The 23,235-nt window shown below is 35.9% G+C and overlaps 1 protein-coding gene across 1 annotated transcript in view; it reads right to left on the bottom strand.

Annotated features, from left to right (window-relative positions):
• Nucleotides 1-23,235, bottom strand: part of luzp2 (leucine zipper protein 2) — a gene marked incomplete at its 5' end in the record, with an annotated part of 107,486 nt that overhangs the window by 18,058 nt on the left and 66,193 nt on the right. The window contains 3 exons of the mRNA XM_015384875.1: nucleotides 6,078-6,245; nucleotides 6,914-6,988; nucleotides 12,611-12,673. Of these exons, the coding sequence (XP_015240361.1) occupies nucleotides 6,078-6,245; nucleotides 6,914-6,988; nucleotides 12,611-12,673 (306 nt within the window). The remainder of the gene's footprint in view (nucleotides 1-6,077; nucleotides 6,246-6,913; nucleotides 6,989-12,610; nucleotides 12,674-23,235) is intronic.

Genomic DNA, 23,235 nt, shown 5'->3' with positions numbered 1-23,235 from the left:
GCACCGCACATTTTGAGGGAAAAAAAAGACGTTTCGGTGCGCCTTATGGTCGTGAAAATACGGTAAGTTCTGTTTTTGCAACCTATTTTTTGACACAATTGATAATGTCCTCGTTTGTTGGACTTACTGTTTATTCTCCACCTGTGCAAATAATTAGAAATACTGCCCATCCCTTGCGTTTGGCTTGGTAGATCTCGGCATGCCATCAACTTCAAAAGTAGACCATGTGTTAGACCATGATATGAAGGGTGAGAGCTGGGTAGCCCTGTGGCTAGCTGTGTTCAAGAGCTAACAGGTTAGCCTCTTTCATCTCCGTCAGTTAGCCATATTAAGCTACACTACTTTTGAATTTCTATCAACAACAACCGTTCATTTCCTACTTGGAACTGATTACTGTTTTCTTTGTCTAAAATCTTTATGAAAGTCATTTTATTAAGATGTTCCATTTATCCTTCTCTGCCCTCAGATCTTAATAAAATTAATAAAAATGTATTTAAAAAAATATCAGACTTTTTTTTCACCTTGTAAAATGGCAGAGCTCAGTCTGTCTTAGAAGGCAGTGCTTTCCTTCAAGACTGACAATGATTGCTTTCTACTTTTGTCTACTTTAGATCACCAATGAAATGTGAAATAATTGCAAATACAGGTAACAATATGTTGAGAATCCAAAAGAGATTTGATCCTTAAGAAACGGGTGCAATAAAGTTTGTCTGAGTGGGGTTGCCATATGTGACGTCATAAGAAGGGGCAGGGCCCCGAGCAGATCTGACCACCCAAGCAGATCTGGCCTGGGATTTTTTGGTCCCAGCCCAGCCCTGGTCTAAAGCTCAGCTTTAACAATAGTGCAAGCCGCTCTGTCATTCTAGGGATGCCGAGTATTAGTATTTATTACAATTCTATTTATTAAATACTAGTTAATATTATTTAGAATCATTTATTGTTTGACAAAACTACCTCTGTACAACACTAAATTTGATTTACTTGAGCTAAAGATTTACACTGGATTGGAAGGTAACTTCCTCTTTTTATGATGAAAGTAATACTAAATAAGTGAGGATTGTTAGGTGTTTTTTTTCTATATTAACATCGTGTTGACTTAAAAATAAACTAGCTGTGTAGAAACTATATTTTTAAAATTATTTGCTTTTCTTACAACTTTAGTCAAAGTGGGTCAGACATGGACTCTTGACAGCATAAAGAAAAATTGTTGCAAAATAAAGGGAGGTGGTCAGAGCCTATTTCTGTCAAAAATCATATCATTTGAGTCAGCTGAAGAAACCTCTTTTTAAAAGGTTCAGTGGAAATGACGTCACCTGAATGAAGTGACCACTTTTTAGACATTTCATAAATTATTTTCAAACTTTTGACATGATCTGTCTTGATCAGCCATATTTTCTTAAAATGGAATGTGAAAAGATGCTTTTTAGATGTCATTTTCTGAAGTGGTCTTTTGGTAGAAACCTGATGTTAAACTAAGAACCTTTATTATTCAGCAATTTCTAAGTAAATTGAATTCCACTGCAAATCTTAAGGAAAAAAAATAGAATAATGTGATATAATTTATAACATAATGGCTCAGTCTACATCCACTTGAAAGGCTGACAGATGCTTTTAAAACTGGCAGCGCTTGCAGATATATTCACTTTCCATGATCAAGCCAAAAGTGTGTGCAGGGCAGAGGATCAAACTTCACACATTGAAAAGACGCTGCTAATGCATCAGATCCAAGCACAGTGAAAGGAAAATGTCAAACTGGGCAGCAAATCAATTTTCATTGATAAAAAATAGCCTATATACACAACCAACTTGGCACTTATTGTTAGCATATACATTAGAGGTGATTCTGGAGAGAAAAAAATCATGTTATGCTGAAGTTGAGATGAACTTATCAAATAAATCAGAGGTGTCAGAGCTCTGCAGTTTCAATCCTGAAGGATGTGAAATATTTAGGCTGTAAAAATGAGCTCACAGCTCACTCAATCTTTAAGAAGGTATACACAACATTTTAGATTCAGAACTATACAAATATGAGAGTGAATTTTGTCAAAAATAATTGGTGTACAAGTTTTTGGTGATTTGAGTGTTTTATTGTGATCTATTTACCAATTCTATTTAAAAGTTAAATGTTTATTATTATGTCTTTTTAAAATGTGTTTATTTCATTTCAGTTACATTTGTATAACATACATAATATACATAATTACATATGTATATTTATATTTAAGCAAATAATAAAATGTATTTATATTATATTCAAGTCAGATAAGTCAGTCATCATTAAAGTACAGAGAGCAAAGCATAAAATTGTTTGAGTTTTCCTTTCTGGCTTGGTGCTCTCTGCATCTAATGTATCATCTCACATGACTTTGATGAAAATTGCACACTATTGGACCACAAGCCTTGGCTCTCCCCCAAGACTGTTAAATATGAAGCAGCTTCTATTTGAATGTTGCTGATCTCTGCATCCTCTCGCTAATGAATCTTTCACCAGCAGGGACAGCTTTATGTGTGTCAGTATTTGTGTAGGATAAAACATCTGAAAGTCTTATTTATGGAATAAAGCCAAACTAAAGCCTTCTGTTTACTCAGGCTATATGACTGGGCCGCAAAGTGGAAAGAATTGAATTAAGAGCTATCAGAATTTGTTTTAACTAGATAAACCATGCCCAGAAAATTGGGACATGGCCTTTGTTTAAAAAAAAAAGCATGGAATATGGTTGTTATGAATTAAGTACTCTTTAACTTGATTTTGAATGTTAAATATTAGAAACAATATATGTGTGTTCAGCACTTTCCATGATCACTTGGATCTAAGTCCTTTCAAGACTAATTCAACAGTGTAGTCCACAGCTATAAGATAAATATGAGCATAGGATGAGATGTGAATTGTGAATGGCCCAGGGAATTAAAATCCTGGAGCATTTTGAGGTTTGATATATAGGCTTGTTTACTGAGCCACAAATCCCCTAACATTGTGGTTCATCGCTAGTTGGATGCTCCATGGAGATACAGCTGAATATCTACTTGCTGGTAAGTGAAAACTCTGATCCTCAGATTTTAATCCAAACTCAGGCAAGGTCCACGCCCTATGAAACCAACAACCACAGCAGATGTAAATCACAGAAAAAAATAGTCTACATATTTATTTTTCCGAGCTTTGAAGGAAAGGCTTGAAGCAGACACCCAACAGATAGTGAGTGAAAGGAGCCTTCTTCTTTGTGCTGTTGCTCAACTTCTACAAGGTGATCTGGAGCATTCATGAACACTGAACCAAATATTTTGATCTTTTGGTCCAATGATGTAACAATTTTCTTTCTTGTTGGATTATGCTTTTTTTAGCCTGTTAAAAAAAAAGAAACTATGTCATAATCACCAAACCAAGTTGTTGACATTTATACCTCAGCTGGAGGTTACTTGGCTCCTCTAAGCCCAGTAAGTGCTGTTGTTTGTGGTTTTTCACTGCCTAATTTGAGTTAAATTTGGCAGTGATTTAAATGAGGTCTGACCCACCTCCACATGCACAGGCAGATTGGACAGATGGAGCACCATGGTAACTTTTACAGTTGGGGCTAAGTAGGATTTATCAGACAGCCTGTCAAAGTTGCTAATGCTCATAAGTGAGTTCTGCTATTTGTATGCTAATAGAGTGGAAAGTAATACATTTGTTAGCATAGAAATCGAGACATCTTTCTTGAGTTTCTTTCCGTATTGTTTGTTTTTAAAAATGTATTTTTTCTCATGCTTGAGTATAGGCTGGAGAATGATGAAGAAAGGTCCACTTTGTTACAGCATAATGGAATCTTAATTTTTGCTACAACAGTGATATACATATCTTTAAAGAGCCACAATACAGAAATTACTATGATCTAAGATGCTACAACAGAGGGAAAGCAATTGCAGTGGTAGGCATGATGGGATAAGCACAAATTAGATGGAGAGAAAACTTAGAAGGAACCCATTCAGTGGTCTGTCAAATTTCACTATTCAGGAATAGAAACACACAGAGAAATGTGACAGCTTGGAGGAGAGAAAGCCTCTTACAGCAATCATTGCTCACCAGGATCATGGTAGATAAGACATACCAATCCTGTGGCCAGCTTGGTGATTTCAAATTGAATTCTTTTGAAAAATAAAAAGTAACTTAATCTCTGATTGAAGTTGACATGGCTGCTTGAGGGAAACCAAATAATCTATTTTAACCATGAACTGCATTTTCATGAAATACTACAAAAATGTTTATTTTTTTGTTCTCTTCAAATAATATTATTACTAGTCAGACGGATTCTTTTTAAAGACCAAAATGTCATAAACAGAACCTCAATTGCTGATGTTGGTCCTAAAATGTCAGTGTTTTCCAGAGAGCATCTACACTAAAAGTTAAATCCCTTATTTACTATGACTATCCACGACAGTCACCTTGTTTTCTATTTAAAAAGGATTATATCTGAAACTCAACTGAATCTACTGTAATCTTGAATCCCAACAAAGACTTTGTGATTGCAGATATTTTTCATGGTGCCCTGACATAGCATGACTCTCATAATACTTTAAAGTAATTGTGTTCAACTATATTTCAAGCTAGTGCATCACAGTCTACAAAGAGAAGCATATATTTTCATACTGTTGCTTTAGTTGGATAGGCTACTACTTCGATGTCTAGAATTATGCTTGCCCAAGTCTTACTTTCTAAATCTATTTTTTTCCCGGTCTTATTTCTTTCTTGAGTGTAACACCCTAGGTTTTAGAATGGAATTAGGATATTTCAAGATGCCATGAAAAGCTAACAATTTCCCATTCATATGGCAGCCAGCACGTTATGGGTCTGATCATTGACAAACATAAATAGAGGACAATATTACGTGAGAATTGCAAAAAAAAAACAATTTTAAGAAAGCAGACAAGCTTTGTACCAATTTCAATGTCAAAGGAATAAAAGAGAGCACATACAATAAGTCAAAATAAAAGTTACGTCCATAGCTATCTACGAGAGAAACACAACCAAACTCTATCATCTATATGAGAAGGTATTGAGGTGTTGTGCAGGAGGATAAAATGTGTTCAAAAGTGCTTCTTTACAGTTAGAGATCTCACAGAAAGTACAAGCTAGCTCCATAACCCAATCAGGAAGTGATACCCTTAGGCCATCTATGGATGTTCTCTGATAGCTGTTAATATTCTGTTTGGTCTTTCAAAAAAAAAAAAGCTAGTCATGGTCTTTTTCTTTTGGGTGAAATGTATAAATATTGTCTGTAGTCTACTGCATTAAGCCGTGCCTGCCAGCATAAACATCTTTTTCCTTAATAATCTTATTCTATTATTTTTATTTCTGACACTACAAGTATGTTTACATGCAAAGGGACTCTATATATTCCATCAATGTACCATTGCTCCCGTTGTGGTAACAATTACCTCTAAATTTTTTTGGGTTCTTTTACACCTGTTTAAGCTACAGAATGCACCCTTTTGGTCTTTTTGGTGTTGTGTTTAAAAAAATTGTTTAAACATGTGGTTTGAAAGAATAAATTAGTTTAATAGAAAGTCATAAGGTTCACCAGAGTCATGTGATGCCTAATGGACCAGGACCTAAAAAGTGTGTATCCATGGGCTTATAAAACATGTTTAAAGACTGGCGGTGAAATGTGTTGTTTCAACCACTGAAATTGTAGGGTTAAATATTTTGTATCAAAGGTCTTCATTTGTGTAAATTCTATATGTCAAATAATTAGTCCTGTATTTAAAAACAAAAACAGCAGCATTACATTTTTCAGTTAAAAAAGCAGACTGTCAGCTTGGAAGTTTTAAAGTCCAATTTTCTTCTCCAGACTTTATAAACACAATTTATACAGGGCAGTCAGAGAGACAGCTTGGCAGAGCACATGCTTGCATCTGAGAGAGAAACATTCTGCTCAAGGACGAGACAATCATCTACAGCAGATTATGCTAAACTGAGCAAATCACTTTACTCAGTCATTAGTTATCAATTATATAAAAAACAAAGAGTTTAGGTTCTTACTACGCCCAGGACATCTCTAGCAAAAACTTTAAATCAGATGATATTGTGTGAAATACTGAATTACCTTCGCATGTGGCTGCTGAAAAGTGACTCTGGAACTGTTGATGAGCGATGAGTATCTGAATAGGTGGCTGGGGGAGGTGGGGAATCTGTGACTGCTGCTGGGCTGGTTGTGCAAGACAGCTGAAAAGCAGATGTGAACTGTGTCCTTCAGTGCCTTCAGCTGTGATTCCTGTCCCCAAAAAAGATTACACACAGAAGACACCTGAATTGCTCCATCACTCTTTCCATCCACATGAAAAAATAACCAAAGCCATAAAGCCAGAGGTCATTTTATATAGTGACTGCAAAACATCTAAAATGCATAGGCAAGAGACTAACAAAAAAAAGAGTAAAAAAGGAGGGGTAGTTCTAAAAAAAAAAAAAGTAATCAATAATAACAATAATATTACAATTTTACAACAGCTACTAATGTTAGTTGCCAAAAAGATTAACTAAATAGTTGCCTACTTTTACAACTAAAATTTTTGTCAAATCAATTTCAACACCATTTTTAGCAGTATGTCAACCTCCGTTCACAGAAATAACAAAAATCTCATCAATAGAGTCTGTAAAATTGTGTCTAAATTTCTAATACTAAACTGTGTAAAGTGCAATCTGGAATGTGGAAAGCTGGAAGGAAACTCTTGATAATTCTTCCTTTTCTCACATTCTACTCAATAAAACATCAGTTAATTTCTAACTCAATATGATGCATTTATTTCTTTAATTTCTTTTTCTTTAATTCGTCTTTTTTATTGCCATGTTTTAAATGATCAAATTAAAATATTCCAACCTGCTCCACATACCCAGTAATACTAGAAGGATATTATATACCCAAAAATAATGTGAAATCCTTACCTTATCAAGAGCTGTCTTCTCTAATTCCTCCTTTGCAATCGTTAACTTGTGCTCCAAGTCCAGAAGCTGCTGTCCCTGCAACAATGGCATGACTTTAGAATAGGCTTTACTAAGGTGTGTTAACACAATTATTTTGAAGTCATAAAAATAAAACAGTCATATTGGATTTTTCCCTCATGTATGTTGGCAGAACATTTCTTGTTGTGATAAGTATGTAAAACTTGCTTTGAACATTGCTGCACTATAAATGGTAACATTCATTCACTGTTGAAAGCTTTACGCATTTAAAGATTGTTTTTTGTAGACTCTGTGCATATAAAAGGACTAAAAAGTTTGTCTAAGAATCCCATGGGGTGCAGCATGTATTCAAAATGTATTGAATTTCACTGTTCTGACATGTATACATGATTTTTTTTATATGTCCAGAAAAAATATTGTCAGCCTTGCTGTTCAAGTGTGAAATGCTTAGGAAGGGTGATGCTTTTTTTATTCATTGTTTCATAGTCTATATCTTTCTAAAATACTGAAAAACATGGCACATTAACTGTCATAAGGGTGTAAAATCTAGAACAAGTTAGCATTTAGATAATCATTTGTGATATCTGACATTAATCCATTGTTACGTCTAAGGCTAATAAAAGTTTGACCTCTGTAAAAAGAAAAATAAGTAGACTTTTCCTTCTATGTAATAGCAGAATATAATGTAAATTAAGAAGGTCTAATATAATGGACAAGCATATGTTACTGTGATTTAAAGGAATGGAAAACATATCTACTCTTTTACCTTAGATAAAAGTTAAATCAACACTACTAAGAGCAGTGCCTTTGAAAACACACACACACATCACGCGCACACACACACACACACACACACACACACACCCACACACACACACACACACACACACACACACAAGGGTCCTTTTCATTAAATGAGCTGATATAACATCATACCAAGATCAACAGAGCTCCCTCTGAGGACTGTTTTATTATTGATATACTTATCAGGAAGGGAAGAAAAATATGCTCATTTTCAGAACATTTGCATGCAATTTATGTACGTTTGACCTTGACTCTGGACTTTTGAGCCATATTTTTTTATTTGGTGTCTTTTACAGGCCTATTAAATTAATAAGTATAAGCTCTCACTTTGGAGCATTCAAGGTCAGATCACACAGCAAAAAGCAACCACAATCTCCCCAAACACTCCACTATATGATGTTGGAGAGTAAGATGATAAGAGAATTAACTTGATCTCTTTGTTTGTTTGTTTTTAAACAGTAACTTAGTATTATTATTAACCTCATCTGTTTTTATGTAACTACTTGGTAATGAAATAATATTTCATTATTTAAAAGACAAACAGGTCCATGGTCCATTTCTTTTTCCACTGATGACTCCTCCATTCATCACTGATGACCCACCATGAATGTCCCCTCTTAATGTTGTTACACCATATTTTCTTAAGGGAACTTTTATGACTATCAGCTCTTTTAGCATTAATATTATTAACAGTAGTGTCTCCCACCATTATTGTACCAAGTAATCTTAAACATGCTGTTAAAAACATCTGGCCTTGACTCATCTACTCTGTCAATCTTCAGGTTGAATTCAAGTTACTTTATGTGTTTCAAATTTTGATAAAAATTTACACTCAGCTAAAGGCCTTTGGGTAAATCTTAGAAATGTTCTACCCCGGTTTTAATACCTTTCACACCACTAAATCTGAGGTTTTTGAAGTTGATTTTGTTAAATGCCTTTGCATGCTCTTAGATCAGCAGTGCAGATGCTTTTGACTGTTCTGATCTCTTTGTACAGATCAAGAGAATGCGGCGAATTGCAATTTCGGGTCCTAAAATGTGGAACAAGTACCCGCTGGAGGTCAGGCAGGCTCCAACCCTTGATTCTTAAACTTATCTTAAAACAAAATTTTCTCCTTGGCTGTAAACTCTCAAGAACTTGCATCTGTGTCTTAATCTGTCATTTACAGTATCTGTATTATTCAAATAGCTGCCTTGCAATTATTTATCTCTATTATATCATTTTTCATAAAGCCATTTTTTCAGTTAAGTTGAGTGCTTTAGAAATAAAATGTTATAATGTGGTCAAGACAGTACCAACATTCTTACTGTCCACTTTATAAAAATGTTCCCTACAGTAGGTCTCTCTTCAAACAAAGGAGATTTTTGAACAACAGACTGAAGTTGTTACTGTTGGGTTCGGGAGTGTTTTTTTTTTTTTTTTTTTTAAACAGATATAAATACTTAAGCAGGTTAGGACATGCTTCTTTTTTGTGTTGTATTACAGTGCATATTTTTCTAAAGAAGACCATCAGTAGATAGTTAATTGAGAAGGATGAGTTCCTGACCATTCACCTAGAAATTCTGACTTCCAGGGTTAGAGCCTCCAAGTCACAGGCTTAATATTTCTGTGCTGAGCCTGTTATAGAGGTTTAGGGTCAGATGGGCACTATAGCTGCTCGGCTATATGCGGTTTTCAGCTCCATCAGGGCAACATTTTTCTTTTTTTCCTTTTTCTATGCTGGAGGAAAAACAGCTCTAGGGGTAAATTTAAAACTGTGCTGATGGAGGAAAGAAGATATGGAAGCCGGAAAGCAGCTTTTCTTCCAAAAATACTCTCATGGGAAAACACTGCAAAGGCAAGTGAAGCCCTTTTAGCATTTTTAATGCTATAGTGAGCAAGAATGGAGAGATCTGGATCTTTGTGCTGTTTATGGCTGATGCAGAGCTGCATCTACCTTTGTTGTTTTCTTAAAATCTAGGCAAATTTTAAGCACATTTATTTGACATAAATAATTCTAACTACCAAAGGTCTGAAACTAAAAAATGTATAAAACTTTTAGGAAAGAAATCTGGTCCTTGCTAAAGAAAAGGCCGGGTTGAATCATTCATTGTAGTGATGGGTTGCTGACTGCTATGTATTTTTACTACATTACTACAGGTTAACACTACTTTGTTGGTGTGGACCATTTGATGTTATATGTCTTTAGGCTCTTTTAACAATATACAGATTGGGATAGCTTAATGATTACCATGAAATCCTGAACCTTTTGTTTATGTAACATTTTTTATTACTGTGCCTAAACCTGCTGCAGACAGGCAGTAATATTAGTAGTGGGTTTGCAGATAGAGAAAAGATGGGCAGAAGAATAAACTTGCTTGTAAAAATTTCTGTCGCTACTAACTTTTCCAACATCGATCAGCATGCAAGGCTTTGAAGCCAAATTAACAGAAAAAGCTTTATTTTAGGTAAAAAGGAGCAATAATTTTTTCAAAAACAATTAATATAAAATCAGCATTTAAAGTGATGTGGTTTTGGGTTATATTTATATTGGGTGTGTTGAATGCCCTCTCCTGAAGCTGCAGAACTAAAATCTGGGGTCATGGAAGTGCTGCAGTCACAACTGACAGCCAACAACTGTTCTACTGGGGAATATGTAAAGAATTTTCTGCCTAATGGTCAACTACTACTAGTAGCCAGTCAAGCCAACCAGATCCTTCCTGAGATTTTATTGGATATTCATGTCTTAGATGATATCTGAGAAATTACTTACTCAATCATAATTACCCAGTTCGAAACCCCTGTCCTTCTAGATCTTAACCCCATGCTTCCTTTTCAGGCACGCAAGCAACCCAACCCACATTTCATCTTGTTTTGTTTTCCTATGACTCTAAAAATGCTAAGGCTAAGTCCTGTCACTGAATTCTCTTGGCATGTAAATCAGATAAATAAATAAAGAATATGTAAGAAACAATTTATCTAAAAAAAATTGTAAAATCAGAATAAAGTTAATGTAAGAAAACATAACTAGGGAGATTTTAAAATATGTCATAAAGCTAGCAAATGCCAATGTGTTTGTATCTAAGGTTACATAATATATGTTCTAATAGGTACCTAATACAAATATTTCAAAGACTTCAAAATAATGTTTTAAGTTATGGATTTAGTTTTTGTTTCTGGAAATGAATGGTTGCTGTAAATATCTCAGGTTCAAACTATTTTAACCACACTTAGAACTAGCCTTTTAGCAAGAAAGGAAGATACAGCTTAAAATGTCAGCTTATATAAGAGTTAGATGGCCTTATTAATTTTGGGAATGTTGGATTTCTGTAGTAGTAGTATTTAAGACCATCCGACTATGTTTCTTTTTTAACCACAATCACAAAGAGTCTCCCTCTGTTCCTTGATGTGGCTTCATGTCGAAGTACCCATCATAGCTGGGTGCTGTTGGCTCCATTCAAGCAACTGATAGGCAAGAGACACCTCTAAAGTGGGGGCTCATTTTTGCAGGCACATCATGAAACTATAATGTAACATAATGTAACAGTCCATTAACTTATGAATTAGAAAAATAGGTTGAGTTCCTTGATCATGTTTAACTTCATGCACTGTGACAATGTAATGCAAAACGCTCTTTGATATGGTACAGCAGCTGTCATGGCCGGTTTAGCTGCCTACTAGATGTAACTTGACTCACATTCTCCCTATGATGTTGATAACATTTACATATCTTAAGCTACTCTTCGCTACTTTCTCCTCCTTTGTTGTGGGTCAGGCTTTTGATCATTGCACACAAGAAATACAGATCAGTTTTCAGGAACAGAAGTTGCAGGGTCAAAAGGATGTGGATCATATCTGTTTGACCTTTCTACATGGGAAAAAGGAGTTATGTCATTCTATCAGCGAAGGCTGAGTATTTCACAGGAAAAATTAATGTAAGGATTAGTGTCGTGCTTTTGTGGTTACAAACCACAGCTTCAGCAAAAATATTGAATGTTTGACTTTGAGAAATAAAGTTACTTCACATTATTGAATGGTGCTATTTAGAAACAGGGATTTATGAGAACTGACAGCCGGCAAATACGTCAATACTTTCATCATTGGCAGAACAAAAGCAGACCAAAGATCAGAACACGGACCAACAATAAATTTAGCAGTAAAAGAAATAGAAGTGAATATAGTCGACGATCAATTCACCTTTTTAAATGTTATTTATCTCCAGATATCATACCTTTAAAGCATCAAAAGATAAATTTAAAAGGAGGCATTAGAGGGCATTTTTGAAGAACTGTGGACTGACATTTTACCACTGCAAACAAGGCCAGAAAGGTCAGCCTATATACCGGTGGATGCTGATAAATATTACGTGCTCACTCAGATATGAGAACATTTAGTCCTCACAATACAAAAGAGCCAGTGGAGTAATTGCCCTTCAGTTTTTTTATTTACTACGAGTTATATTCCGCTTACAAAAGCAGTAAATGCACAAGAATTACATGCTTTTCTGGTTGCCCGAATGAAGGACCTCACAAGGAAATTTAGCAATACATTGTGTCAGGTACAATTTGGGTCATAGAAATTCCAATATACGATCCCACAAAATTCTGTATCAGCATCACCCTCTCTTGTCAACAGTGTTCATCCAAATCCTCAGTTGACTGAAAGCATGGACCATATTGTGCAAAGGAAAAATCAGAGAGCAAGTCTTAGCAGTCTGTGGTATAAGAGACAGCCACTTGACTTTGCAGGATGCTGTTTGGCTTAAGGCAACTTTGTAACTGCCAGCTGAATTAATTGGAGCACTGCCCGTCATCGGATAATTTTTTTTCATGTTGGCCAGAGGTAGGTGTTTACCTGTGGTCTTCTACAAAGCCATTCTCCTTAGTTTAAGCTTACCTTAAAAATTAAATCTTTCTTTCCATACCGCAGTTCTTTCAGTTGAGCCTGGATTTTTTTGGACTGCAAGAGAAAGATAAGAAAATAAGTGTTAGGTTATTCAAATAGTAAAATTGGTTAGAGATGGAGCTGGATTCTGCAGGCTGCAGCAGAGACTCCTTTGTGAGTTTTCCCTGGGCATGGCTCGGGCTTAAAGAAAAGAGCTACTGACCAGAAGAAAATATCAAATCTGCCCTTCATTGAACCACATAGTACACACAATGATGCAGTCATGCACTGGCCTCTTCCCTACTGTCTAATCCTGCATTTCGACTGCCTTCATAAATGCTACTGCTGCCAACGTTACACGCATGCAGGTTTTTAGATTGCAGCTTGTTCTTTCCTATCACTGGTTACCAATACACACAAAGAAAACTGTTTTTCTCTGCCAAATACTGAGAATGCACTGTTTCCAGAGCTGTCTAACATTCACCCAGATGTTTCACATCGCTAGGCACACCTAACACAAAGGCTGTCGTAGGTAGACACACTGTCATCCTCAGAACTGTTCATATTAAGAACACAGAAAGTCTTTAAATGGAATCTGACTGTTTTTGACTGTAAAGTATAACTGAAAGACATTTTATAGTATGGAATGCCCTTCAAACTACAAAAATAGAAGCACTTGTGAGAACTATTCTTAATATATGTGTTTATTTTTAATGGCTATACAAAACTGAATCAGGTTTTTCCCTTAATTAAAAAGCAGCTCTTTTGAAAGTTTGCCCCTAAAGCTGGTAACATATTCCAAAACAACTGTTCACAGAGAGAAATAAATTATAATGTTATTGTTATTATATATTACTGAGGGTTTCTTTTGGTGTATCATATAAGTCTTGTAGACTTTATAAATACAAGAAGAAGCACCCAGAGAAAAACATGTCAAATCTTTTGGACAATTCTGCATGTCCTCCATCTTCAAATCTTTTATAAACATTTGTGATGGATTTAAATAAAGTTCTAATTGACCAAACAGTTGCCAAAAGTGAAAGTAATCTATACATCACAGAGCATGGTTTTCAACGCCACTCCCTGCAGAGACTCTGTGCCTAGCTATAAAAACTGCTTACACAGATCAACAAAGCGAGTGGAGCTACTCAAAACAGTCTTTTTTATTATTGGCATGTTAAGTGGAATGATCTTAGACGCACTTTATTCCCTCCTGTGAATTTTCGGGCTAAGAAGAATAAGAAAACATTCTTGTTTTACTTTAAAACAACAACAAAAAACGCTAAAACTAAAAGAAGCACTTTTGTCTGTTTCTTATGGATGTCTTTTATTTTGCATTTTTAAGATAAGATAAGATAATCCTTTATTTGTCCCACAGTGGGGAAATTGCAGCGTTGCATCACAGTGAACAGTACAGTAGGAAAAAAGAATACAAAGTATAAGAAATATTTAAAAATATATATATAAAAAAATATATACATTAAGTATATACAGACAAGGCAACACTGGTATAAAGTGACAACAGTAAAGTTCTGTGCAAATGATTGATTGTATTAAATTATTGCTGAGTTAAATAGATATGAGTGAATATATTTTGACTATTTGCCCACTGATTCCTTGTCAAAAGATATTTTTTTCTTTGTCACTAGTTTAAAACATTGGATCCAGTGGCGTTTCCTAAGATATGAAAAAATGTAGTTTTTAAACATATGGTTAAATAAAAACAGAACAAACAATTTCATTTCAGAACAACAGGAAAAATATATTATTGTGTCACTCTGGGCAAAGAACACAAGAGAAAAAGAGGAATATATATATTCTTACATACAGTTCACCATGGCTTTTCATGAGTTCCCTTGCACTAGACCATACTGATATGCTCTGGGTATTATCTTATAAATTCCAATGTATAAATATACTAACTTTTTTTAATCCTTTTTGTTTTACCATCTCCTTTACTCTGGAGAGTTAAAGCTACATTTGCTCCTTATGACTAAAATCCTCCACGGACGAGTCCTGCGTTCCAAAGAATTTGCCTAAAATACACAAAGTACAGTGACACTATTTTTGGAGCTTGTTGGGGCTTAACATCTTTCACAAACTTTTCCATAAGAAGACTCACGAAATGTGTCACTATGAGTCACTGAGCAGAATGTTGTACCGATGACAGACAGACAGCACATGATATGCCTTTGTCCCTTATCATCTGAAAGGTTTACTGCTTATGACAATTAATGACAACCTTTTAAATATATAGACAGCTGTAGACATTAGTAATATAATAGTTTATACATTTGTGACAGATTTATTGTTGAATAAGTTTAGCTGTAATAACCAGTTTTCAGAGCCATTTAAATTGTGGCAAAGGTGGATGTGGTTTAAGATGTTTGCCCACACACTGTTAGTTGTTGATTAAATTATGTAAAATATATATATCCTATATTATTTGATTTTGGTTTCTGTTTATTTTAAAAAAAAGGGAAGTCAGTACTCATCTGCAAGAATATGAGTAGAGGTGAGTATTGGCATGAGTGTTGCGATTCGATACATGTTGCGATACTTGGGTCACGATACGATATTATCACGATATTGCAGTATCACTATATATTGCCATATTTTCCCCAACTATCAAAATCAAATGATGAGATAACACAGCAAGCACTGTATATTTTCATCAGAAAATATTGATTAGGTATTATTATCCATGTTGTTTGGGGTTTTCTTCCACTGTGACTGCCTCAAATACAGATTTGGTGCTGCACGCACAGTTAAAGGGCTCCACAGCGCTTTCTGCCAGAGTCGTGGTGCAGAGGTAGCCTATTTTCCCATCAATGTTTTATGTAATAATTTTTTTTTTTTGAAAATCGATACTAAGAAGTGAAAGATCGATATTATATTGGGCAGCCGAATATCACGATATATCGCCAAAACGATTATTTCCCACACCCCTAAATATGAGAAGGATCTAACAGATTTGTTGCAGTGAAAGGCTTAATAAGGCTGTTAGGGTTTTCCTCAATCCGTGGTGAAATATTTTCTTTTAGGGCTATAATACTTCTTTCATATGTTGTGACTCACCAAAAGGACCCAATCATATTTTATCTGTCTGAAGTAAAAAAAAAAGAAAGAAAAAATAAGAAACACACAATAGAATGTCCACAGCATATCCTCCCAAAAGTATTGTGACTTGTCAACATCTATTTTAGATAACTCCAGTCAAGCTCTTTTATGTCTTTGGTTCAAAAGTGGTGTCTTGCTGGGTCTTCTTCCTTGGAGCCCACTTGTACTCAGAAAGCAAAGAGAATTTTCTGTTCCTAAATCTTGATGTTGAGATATTATCTCGGTTTGAGGTTTTGTGTGGTTGTTTTACCAAAATGTAATCCATTCACTTGGGAAAATAAGGCTATAGTTATTTCTGATGTCAAGGAGATTTAAAACCGGTTCAACACTTGGCAGCAAATTCAAAGTGTTTTACACTCAAAGCCAAACTGAAGGAACAGTCATTACAAAGAAATGTAATGTTACTTAGAAAATGCATTAACAGCAATAAAGCAGGCAAACTGACACATTACAGCCATTAAAGAATGCTATCATTCATCTTAAACTAATTTACTAGTCTATTGTGACCTAATGACAGCCAGGTACAAATTGTGGATTGTAGATTGGCGTCGCAATGGATTTATTTCTCCTGATCCTGAAGGATTCTCTCTGGTCGGAACTGGGCCACCTTTGAAGTTGGATAAAGATTTTTTCTAAGGAATTTAGGTGGGGCCTGTTGTTATGCTACTAAAGTCTTGAAACTGGAACAAGAAACTAAAATCTCTTTGTGTACCAACTGTCAACTTTATAATTTCAAAATAAAGATTACTTAAAAAGAACAGTTTTTCCTTAATTTAAAGATCTCAATGAGTCACCTCCATCCTACAGTAAACACGTCTTTGTTGCATATGATTTGGATGGTGCCCTTAACTTTAATTATAATCTTCAGGTAATCTTTTAGATCTTTCAGTCTTCAGAATCCTGCCTATTAAACTCCCAGTGTGCTAACAAGAAACACCTTTAGACAGTACTGAATTTGCAGCCACCAATAAGGAACTTTAGATGGTCTTGTTGTTTCCTTATGGTGTGTTCACAGAAAATTTGATTACAGCAATCTTACTGTTGATATGTGTGCTGTTCCTGTTGGGAGCTGGAGAAATTCCACCTTTCTCCAGCAGAGTCCGTCGTGGATCCTCTGAGGGAGCCTCCTGCACAGGTGCAGCTCATCAAGACCATCAGAGGATCCACTACTTAAGCTGTCTTCAGACCTTGCCTCAACGCCGCAGTGTTATTCCAGTTGGTCAGTGCTTAAGCCTAGATCCTCAGTGAAACTCTATGACTTTGAATCCAGCCTGGATTCTAACTATTGTCTCTGTCTTCCAGGAAACCTGTGTCTCCTCTGTGAAAGCTCAGGAAGAGCTAACCTGCCGAGCCGACCCTCAGAGTCGAACCTGAAGAATCTCGTAGAACCTCCAAGCAGCTCTGGACTAGAGCTGGAAAACCCAAAACCAAGGTCTGTTCATTCTAGACGTGAGACGCTGAAGCAGCAAACAGACTCTGCTGATGAACTCCTCTCCAGATCCAACAGTGACTCTCCCAAAGCTAATCTCAAGAACCCTCAAGGTACAATCAGTAATCTTCTGGAAATCAAACCTCTGTTGGCAACGCTAACTGAACTGTCTCTCACGCAGACTCCGGTGAACCAGTATCCAGGCCCTGAACCTGAACCAGTACATTCTGTGTGCTTGTGCATAATAAACTTGTTAAACCTTCATCCCTGTGTCCGTCAGTGGTGTTCTGCATTCTTGGGTCGCTTTTAGTGAACCCATCATGACAGTTCCTCAATTGACATTTGACAAACAATTTGAGTTGACAATGGGGAAAACACCAAGCTCACTTTGAGAGGTTATTAAATAGGGGGCTTTAAATTCTCCAGTTAAATTCAGCATGGTGGACTGGGATTTTAAAGAGCGAGTCACAGTGCTGTAATGAATGTAGAAAGCCGAACAACAGTGGTGACATCCCTGGGTCCTCCAGATCATCTGGAGACACTCCCAGTTTCTAGAGTCCAGGAGCTACAGTTGGATCACTGTCGCTTCCTTTGGCACTTCTGTCTGTCTGGAATTTGTTATTCCACTTTGGGGAAAGATAACCTGGACGTCAAGGGTTAGGCAAAGTGGCACTCTGGAGCAAGACATAGAAGTGAAGAGAAAGAGGTGGGGCAGTGAGTACCAGAGGGCAGAGGCAGCAGGTGGTGACCAGCTCTAGAGCGACAAGAATGATGATTGATTTAATAGTCCTTCTAAGGGCTAAAAACGTTTTTTAAAAGCCCTACAAACTTCTAAACAGTATTGCTTACTTAAAGGTATAGTTGAGGATTTTCGTGAATTTTTGGAAAAACCCGCCCTCTCCACTTAAAATTTTTTATTACATGCACAACCCTGTACCCGCTCCCGAGAAGGAACGCCTATTAAACATGTGCAAGAGCAAGCAAAAGCCCATTTCTCCTTGTGCACGCTCTGTTATAAAGCTGCGTTTACATTGGTCATACAAGGTTACTTTCCAAAAGAAGATTTGCAATTTGTCCACTAAGTCAGACTCACCACTGGTAAGTGAAAATGGGGACGAGCCAAAGAACAGCCTGACGTAAACATATTACCAGAATGATTGATAATTAGTAGGACCTCTTATTTGGATGATCCACCCGGAAAGAGAACATCCTCCACAACACCTTTAACCTTATATCAACATAAAATTTTTCTATACTTAATTTTTACAAAAAAAGGTTGGTCTCCACTTCTCTCCTTCACTCTAACTCACAACCATTTCAGCCATATTTAATCTACCATTGGGATCACTAATGTTTGTTTAAATTTAATTCAGCATTGAATAATTGTTAAAAAAACATTTTGTCTTTCTTGTTTATTCATCCTTTAAATATAAGTTTGTTTTACCTTAAACTTTACAAGTGAAGGGATAAGAGGAGTGGTCCCCATAATAATAAAGCAGATACAAGGACAACAGGACACATATTCAGAGAGGTGCACAAATGCGCACTTTCCCAAACCTTATGCTGAATGTTTAAATGTTGCAGGGTTTAGTAGCTTCACAGACCTGCTGTACGTCTGTTGCAGTTAAAACAGATCGGCCTATTTGTGAAGTGTGTCTGATTGTGCAAAACAAGCTTGCTGAGGCAAAACAGAGACTAGCTGGAAGCTAAAAGCTTACAGGCTGTGCTACTCTTCTTCAATAATTTCTATCCGAGTAATTACATTTATTCAGTATAAACCACCACAGCAGCACATTTATGTTACTTGAGAATGCGCTTTTGTAAGCTTCCCAAGTAGAGATTAATTGTGTCATACAACTGTGAACACCCAACATCTCCCCAACAACCTGCTACCATAGCTACCATACATCAAACAAACAACGTCAAGATTGTGCTTTGATTTTTTTTTTTTTATTCCATAAAAGAAGCCTGGAGCAGTCTAACGTTACATCGCATTTAAGACTTTTGATATTATCATGTCCATGCGTCTTGGTAGGCTTAATAAATCTGCAATTGGGTTAATACTTGAAAGTGTGGATACACACAAACACACATGCACGCACAAACTGCCTCTAAGATAAATGGGGTAGTGTGGTTGACACGATGCTTATCTGAGTTATGAAAAAAATAGCAGCACCATCCACTTTTCTTTGTTTGTCTGCAAATTTCAATACTTTCAGCTATTTGTTGTTCAAAATTAAATACATCCTAGTTTACCAGAAAGAAACCGTCCATCTTCTGCTGTCAGGTCTCTGGACAGGTCACCATCGCAGGGCAACACAGAGGCATGCAACCACAGGTATAAGGTTTAATATCTAAGGGTAAGTTAGAGTGACCACTAAACCTAACAGTCAGGTTTTTTTGACTGTGGGAGGACCCATTCATGCACAGCGAGAAAATGCAAACCCATAAAGAAAGACCTTATAGCCAGGGTTTGAACCCAGGACCTTTTTGCTGATAGCTATCATTGTTAACTTTTACCTAGCAGCAGCCATCCAGTCCATGAAAAAAAAAACATAAAAAACATTGGTAAATGGGTAAATTTCATTAGACATTGTATATTAACCTGAATTTTTTTTTACGTTATGGAAGTTATGTATATTATTTATCCCTAAATCTCCATATTGCCAAACATTAGGCTAATTTAATAATGGAATGAAAGGTTTAAAACTCATATGCCATAAATCATTTAGGCCTACGCAGAGATACAGACATACTGTGTTTCCTCTTTTTTCATTTGATTATTTGAGCCTAAAGTCACAGCATATAAACACAAACATGGTATAGTAGCCTATACAATGAAGAAAAAAAGGGCTGATTTTAAGTGTTACCAGTAGATTGGGGATGACACCCTCCACATGGCTGCTTATAGAGTTCTAGGAAAATAAAAAAGGCAGTTCTACCTTCAGTTTGTGCTTAAATAAAATCCAAAACAGATCTATGAAATATAGCTGTCCTCTTCATTTTGTTAATCAACTCCTTAACCAGAAAAGCATCTAGGCAGATCAGAAAAAAAACTGAACTGCTGCTCAGTGGTCCAAAAGCATTTTTTTTTTCAGATGAAAGTAAAGAGGAAATGAGGACATCATTCTGCATTTCAACTTGAAATTCATTATCTGAGAGCCTAGTGGAGGAATGAAAGGCAGAAACTCGAAGTTGCTGGAGGTCCAACGTTAATTTAAATACTAAATTAGTTTTTCTTACTAAATTGATTCACAAAAATCAATTAATTGTTTAAAGATATGACATTTTATTGAGATGTGACTGTTTTATGTATGAGTTAGCAAATTAGAAAAGCATTTTTTGCTTGCAGACCAATGCCAACAAACAAAGCAGGTTTTGAAAGACTTTTATTTATCTGACACTTTTACCCACACTTTAAAAAAGGCGCTTGAATCATTTATTAAAATAAAGTTGTTGAACTGAAGAGATCTTCTTCTAAGCTCATTAATTGCCCCTGATATCTAAAATCATAAAGACATGCAGCTTCCTTGAAAAAGCCCTGCAGAATTAATTACATGAAGCTATTCACCTTGAAAAGTTTCATTACAGGAAATCCACCTGAATCTGCTGTGTTATATATTATCCCTCGATGTAATTTATCGAAATAAGTGGTATTAGATGGACGGATGGACAGATGGACGGAGAGACGGATAGCGTAGATGTTTCAATTAAATCCTGATGCATGAATGAAAAGTAATTTCATAGATAACAGCTCTTACACTGAAGTGTGAAAACACCATTCTTCAACATCATGACTCTGCAGCAACACCATAAATTTGACAGAGGGGAGAAACGGGTGATAAATTCATGCAGATGCAAAACAGATTAAAGGGCATCTTAAATGCCATTTATCTCCCTCTTTTAGCAAATGGTCCTAACTTTGACACTAAATCAAGGTTCTGAGCAATCAGATGTTTCCCTTGAGCACATCACTGCCACTTTGATATTTTCTGTGACATTTACATAATGAACTGATAAAACATGAAATAGCCTGAAATGTATCAGAAGCTGAGGTGACTTTTCCTTGCAAGTTTTCTTTCCAGTCTGAATTAGGATCAGATTTTATAGAGTTTATATGATTGCTGAGTTTAACAAATTGATTTGACTGAGAGGCTCTCTTCGTTGTCTCTGTTGCAAATATGACTGCAGTTCTTTCTGACTATAATTCAAGTGATTATGTTTAAAAACTAGGAATTCCTCTATTGTGATTTAAAACCACATAGGAGTTTATCAGATATGTATTATTACATTAAGTGCAAACATTTATTCACAAATGGTTTTTCCTTTCTCCGCTAAATTAAATGAAGTCGAGGCAGTTCAAATGGCAAAAATGCATAATTTACCCAATTCAAAGCAAGCCAATGAGTATTGGACCGCACCTTCTAGAAGCCAAATCAGCATTCAGAGTTTGGCCTTAAAAAGCTTTCAAATCTATGACTCAGCCTCCTGTCCAACCAGGCATCAGCCTAGTTGGTTCGCACCATGTCTGACTTTGATTCAGATAACCCTGGTTAGACTCCCCTCCACCCCCTTCTCCACCATTGTTGCCAAGCTCCTCCTGGCCCTTCTCCATGCTGCTTCTGCAACCTTTTCCCTATTGGAGGTGTAATTATTCTCTACTAGTACTGCATTCCCTGAGGTATCCTCAGTCCGTCTGGCAGAAGACTGCCATGTTGAGCCTGGTTCTGCCAGAGGTTTCTCGCTTCATGCTTGCTCTTAGTGGAAGATTCATACAAACCTGCATTTATCTAAGCTTGCAATCCATCTTTCCAGACTCAAACTCTCTGGTGAGCTTCAGGTGTCAGCTAACTCAATCTACAGGGTCTCATCACTGAAACTTGAGCAGACAGACTTGTCTAGCTGCAATCCATAGACAGAACCATTCTTAATTTGATCTTCATTCCATCACCAGTTTCAGGCCTGGGCCAATATATCCCTGTTCTCATTCATCTGCTTATGTATATCAACAAAGTCAATTTCAGTGCTAATGGTTCCTGTCGAGGTTGTAGATTTAAAAAGATGAATAAAACTCTTCAAACTGTACTTTTTTCTGTGTGAGTTTTTCAAATTGAAATGACAATTGCAATAGTCTGTTTTAGGTTTCGTTTATGCTAGAATTAAAAAATTAAGTTATAAATTAGCTTGGCATTCAATATTCAAAATTTTTTAAAGTTGCAATGTGTTTTCCACTTATCTAAGCTGCTGTTAACAGAATTGCGCTGCTGTCAAAATATGTAATTTGCTTTTAGAGGTGGGAGATGTTTTTTTGTACTCACAATATAACTTAACTAATTTATTAGTTTGCTTTTGGCAAGTTATTCACAAGCATGGCTATGGATGCTAATGTTGTGTGTTGCACCAAAAAAATAACAAAAAAAGAGAAATATAAAGGCCCTTGGTGTTCATGGCTTATTAACAGGAGAGAATTATATTTATTTTGGGCTTTTAAGAAATGGGCTTGACTTAATTTGACATCTATATGTACTACCCATCAAATATAACAGTCTTTAGAAATAAATTCAGAAATATTTTTTCATCAGTATAGGGTTAGTAAAGTTTACAAAAGTCCTAACTTCAATTTCTCTACATTTATTAAATAGGAAAATCCAAAGCACACAGTTGGAACACTACTATCTACTTGGACACTGTTTTATTTGTTTTAACTTCCAAAGTAAACTTCATGGTAGATTAAGGTATTTTTTTTGTGCTACAACCATTCTCATTCCTATTTCAAAAACTCTAAAAGCCAATGTTTTACAGGGCCTTATAAAATCTGACGCCCTCTCTCGGTTATTTAAAATCTGCTTTTTCAGTAGTTCTCAAAATAGGATGATAGTCTATTTAAAAAAAAATACAAAATCAATCTTCAGACCTGTTACCTGCTTGTGGGATGAGCTGAAGAGGGATGAGGAGATTATCCAAAAAACTCTAAAATATATTTAATTAAACTAAACGGGGAATCTACTCTCATTCATATGTGCTGCATTACATTGAAGTTTTCATCTCAGGGCTTATATATATATATATATATATATATATATATATA

Source organism: Cyprinodon variegatus, unplaced genomic scaffold (genome assembly GCF_000732505.1).
Source record: "Cyprinodon variegatus isolate N-32 unplaced genomic scaffold, C_variegatus-1.0 Scaffold326, whole genome shotgun sequence".
NCBI classification, from domain to species: domain Eukaryota; kingdom Metazoa; phylum Chordata; class Actinopteri; order Cyprinodontiformes; family Cyprinodontidae; genus Cyprinodon; species Cyprinodon variegatus.
This window is presented reverse-complemented; position numbering and strand designations above follow the sequence as displayed.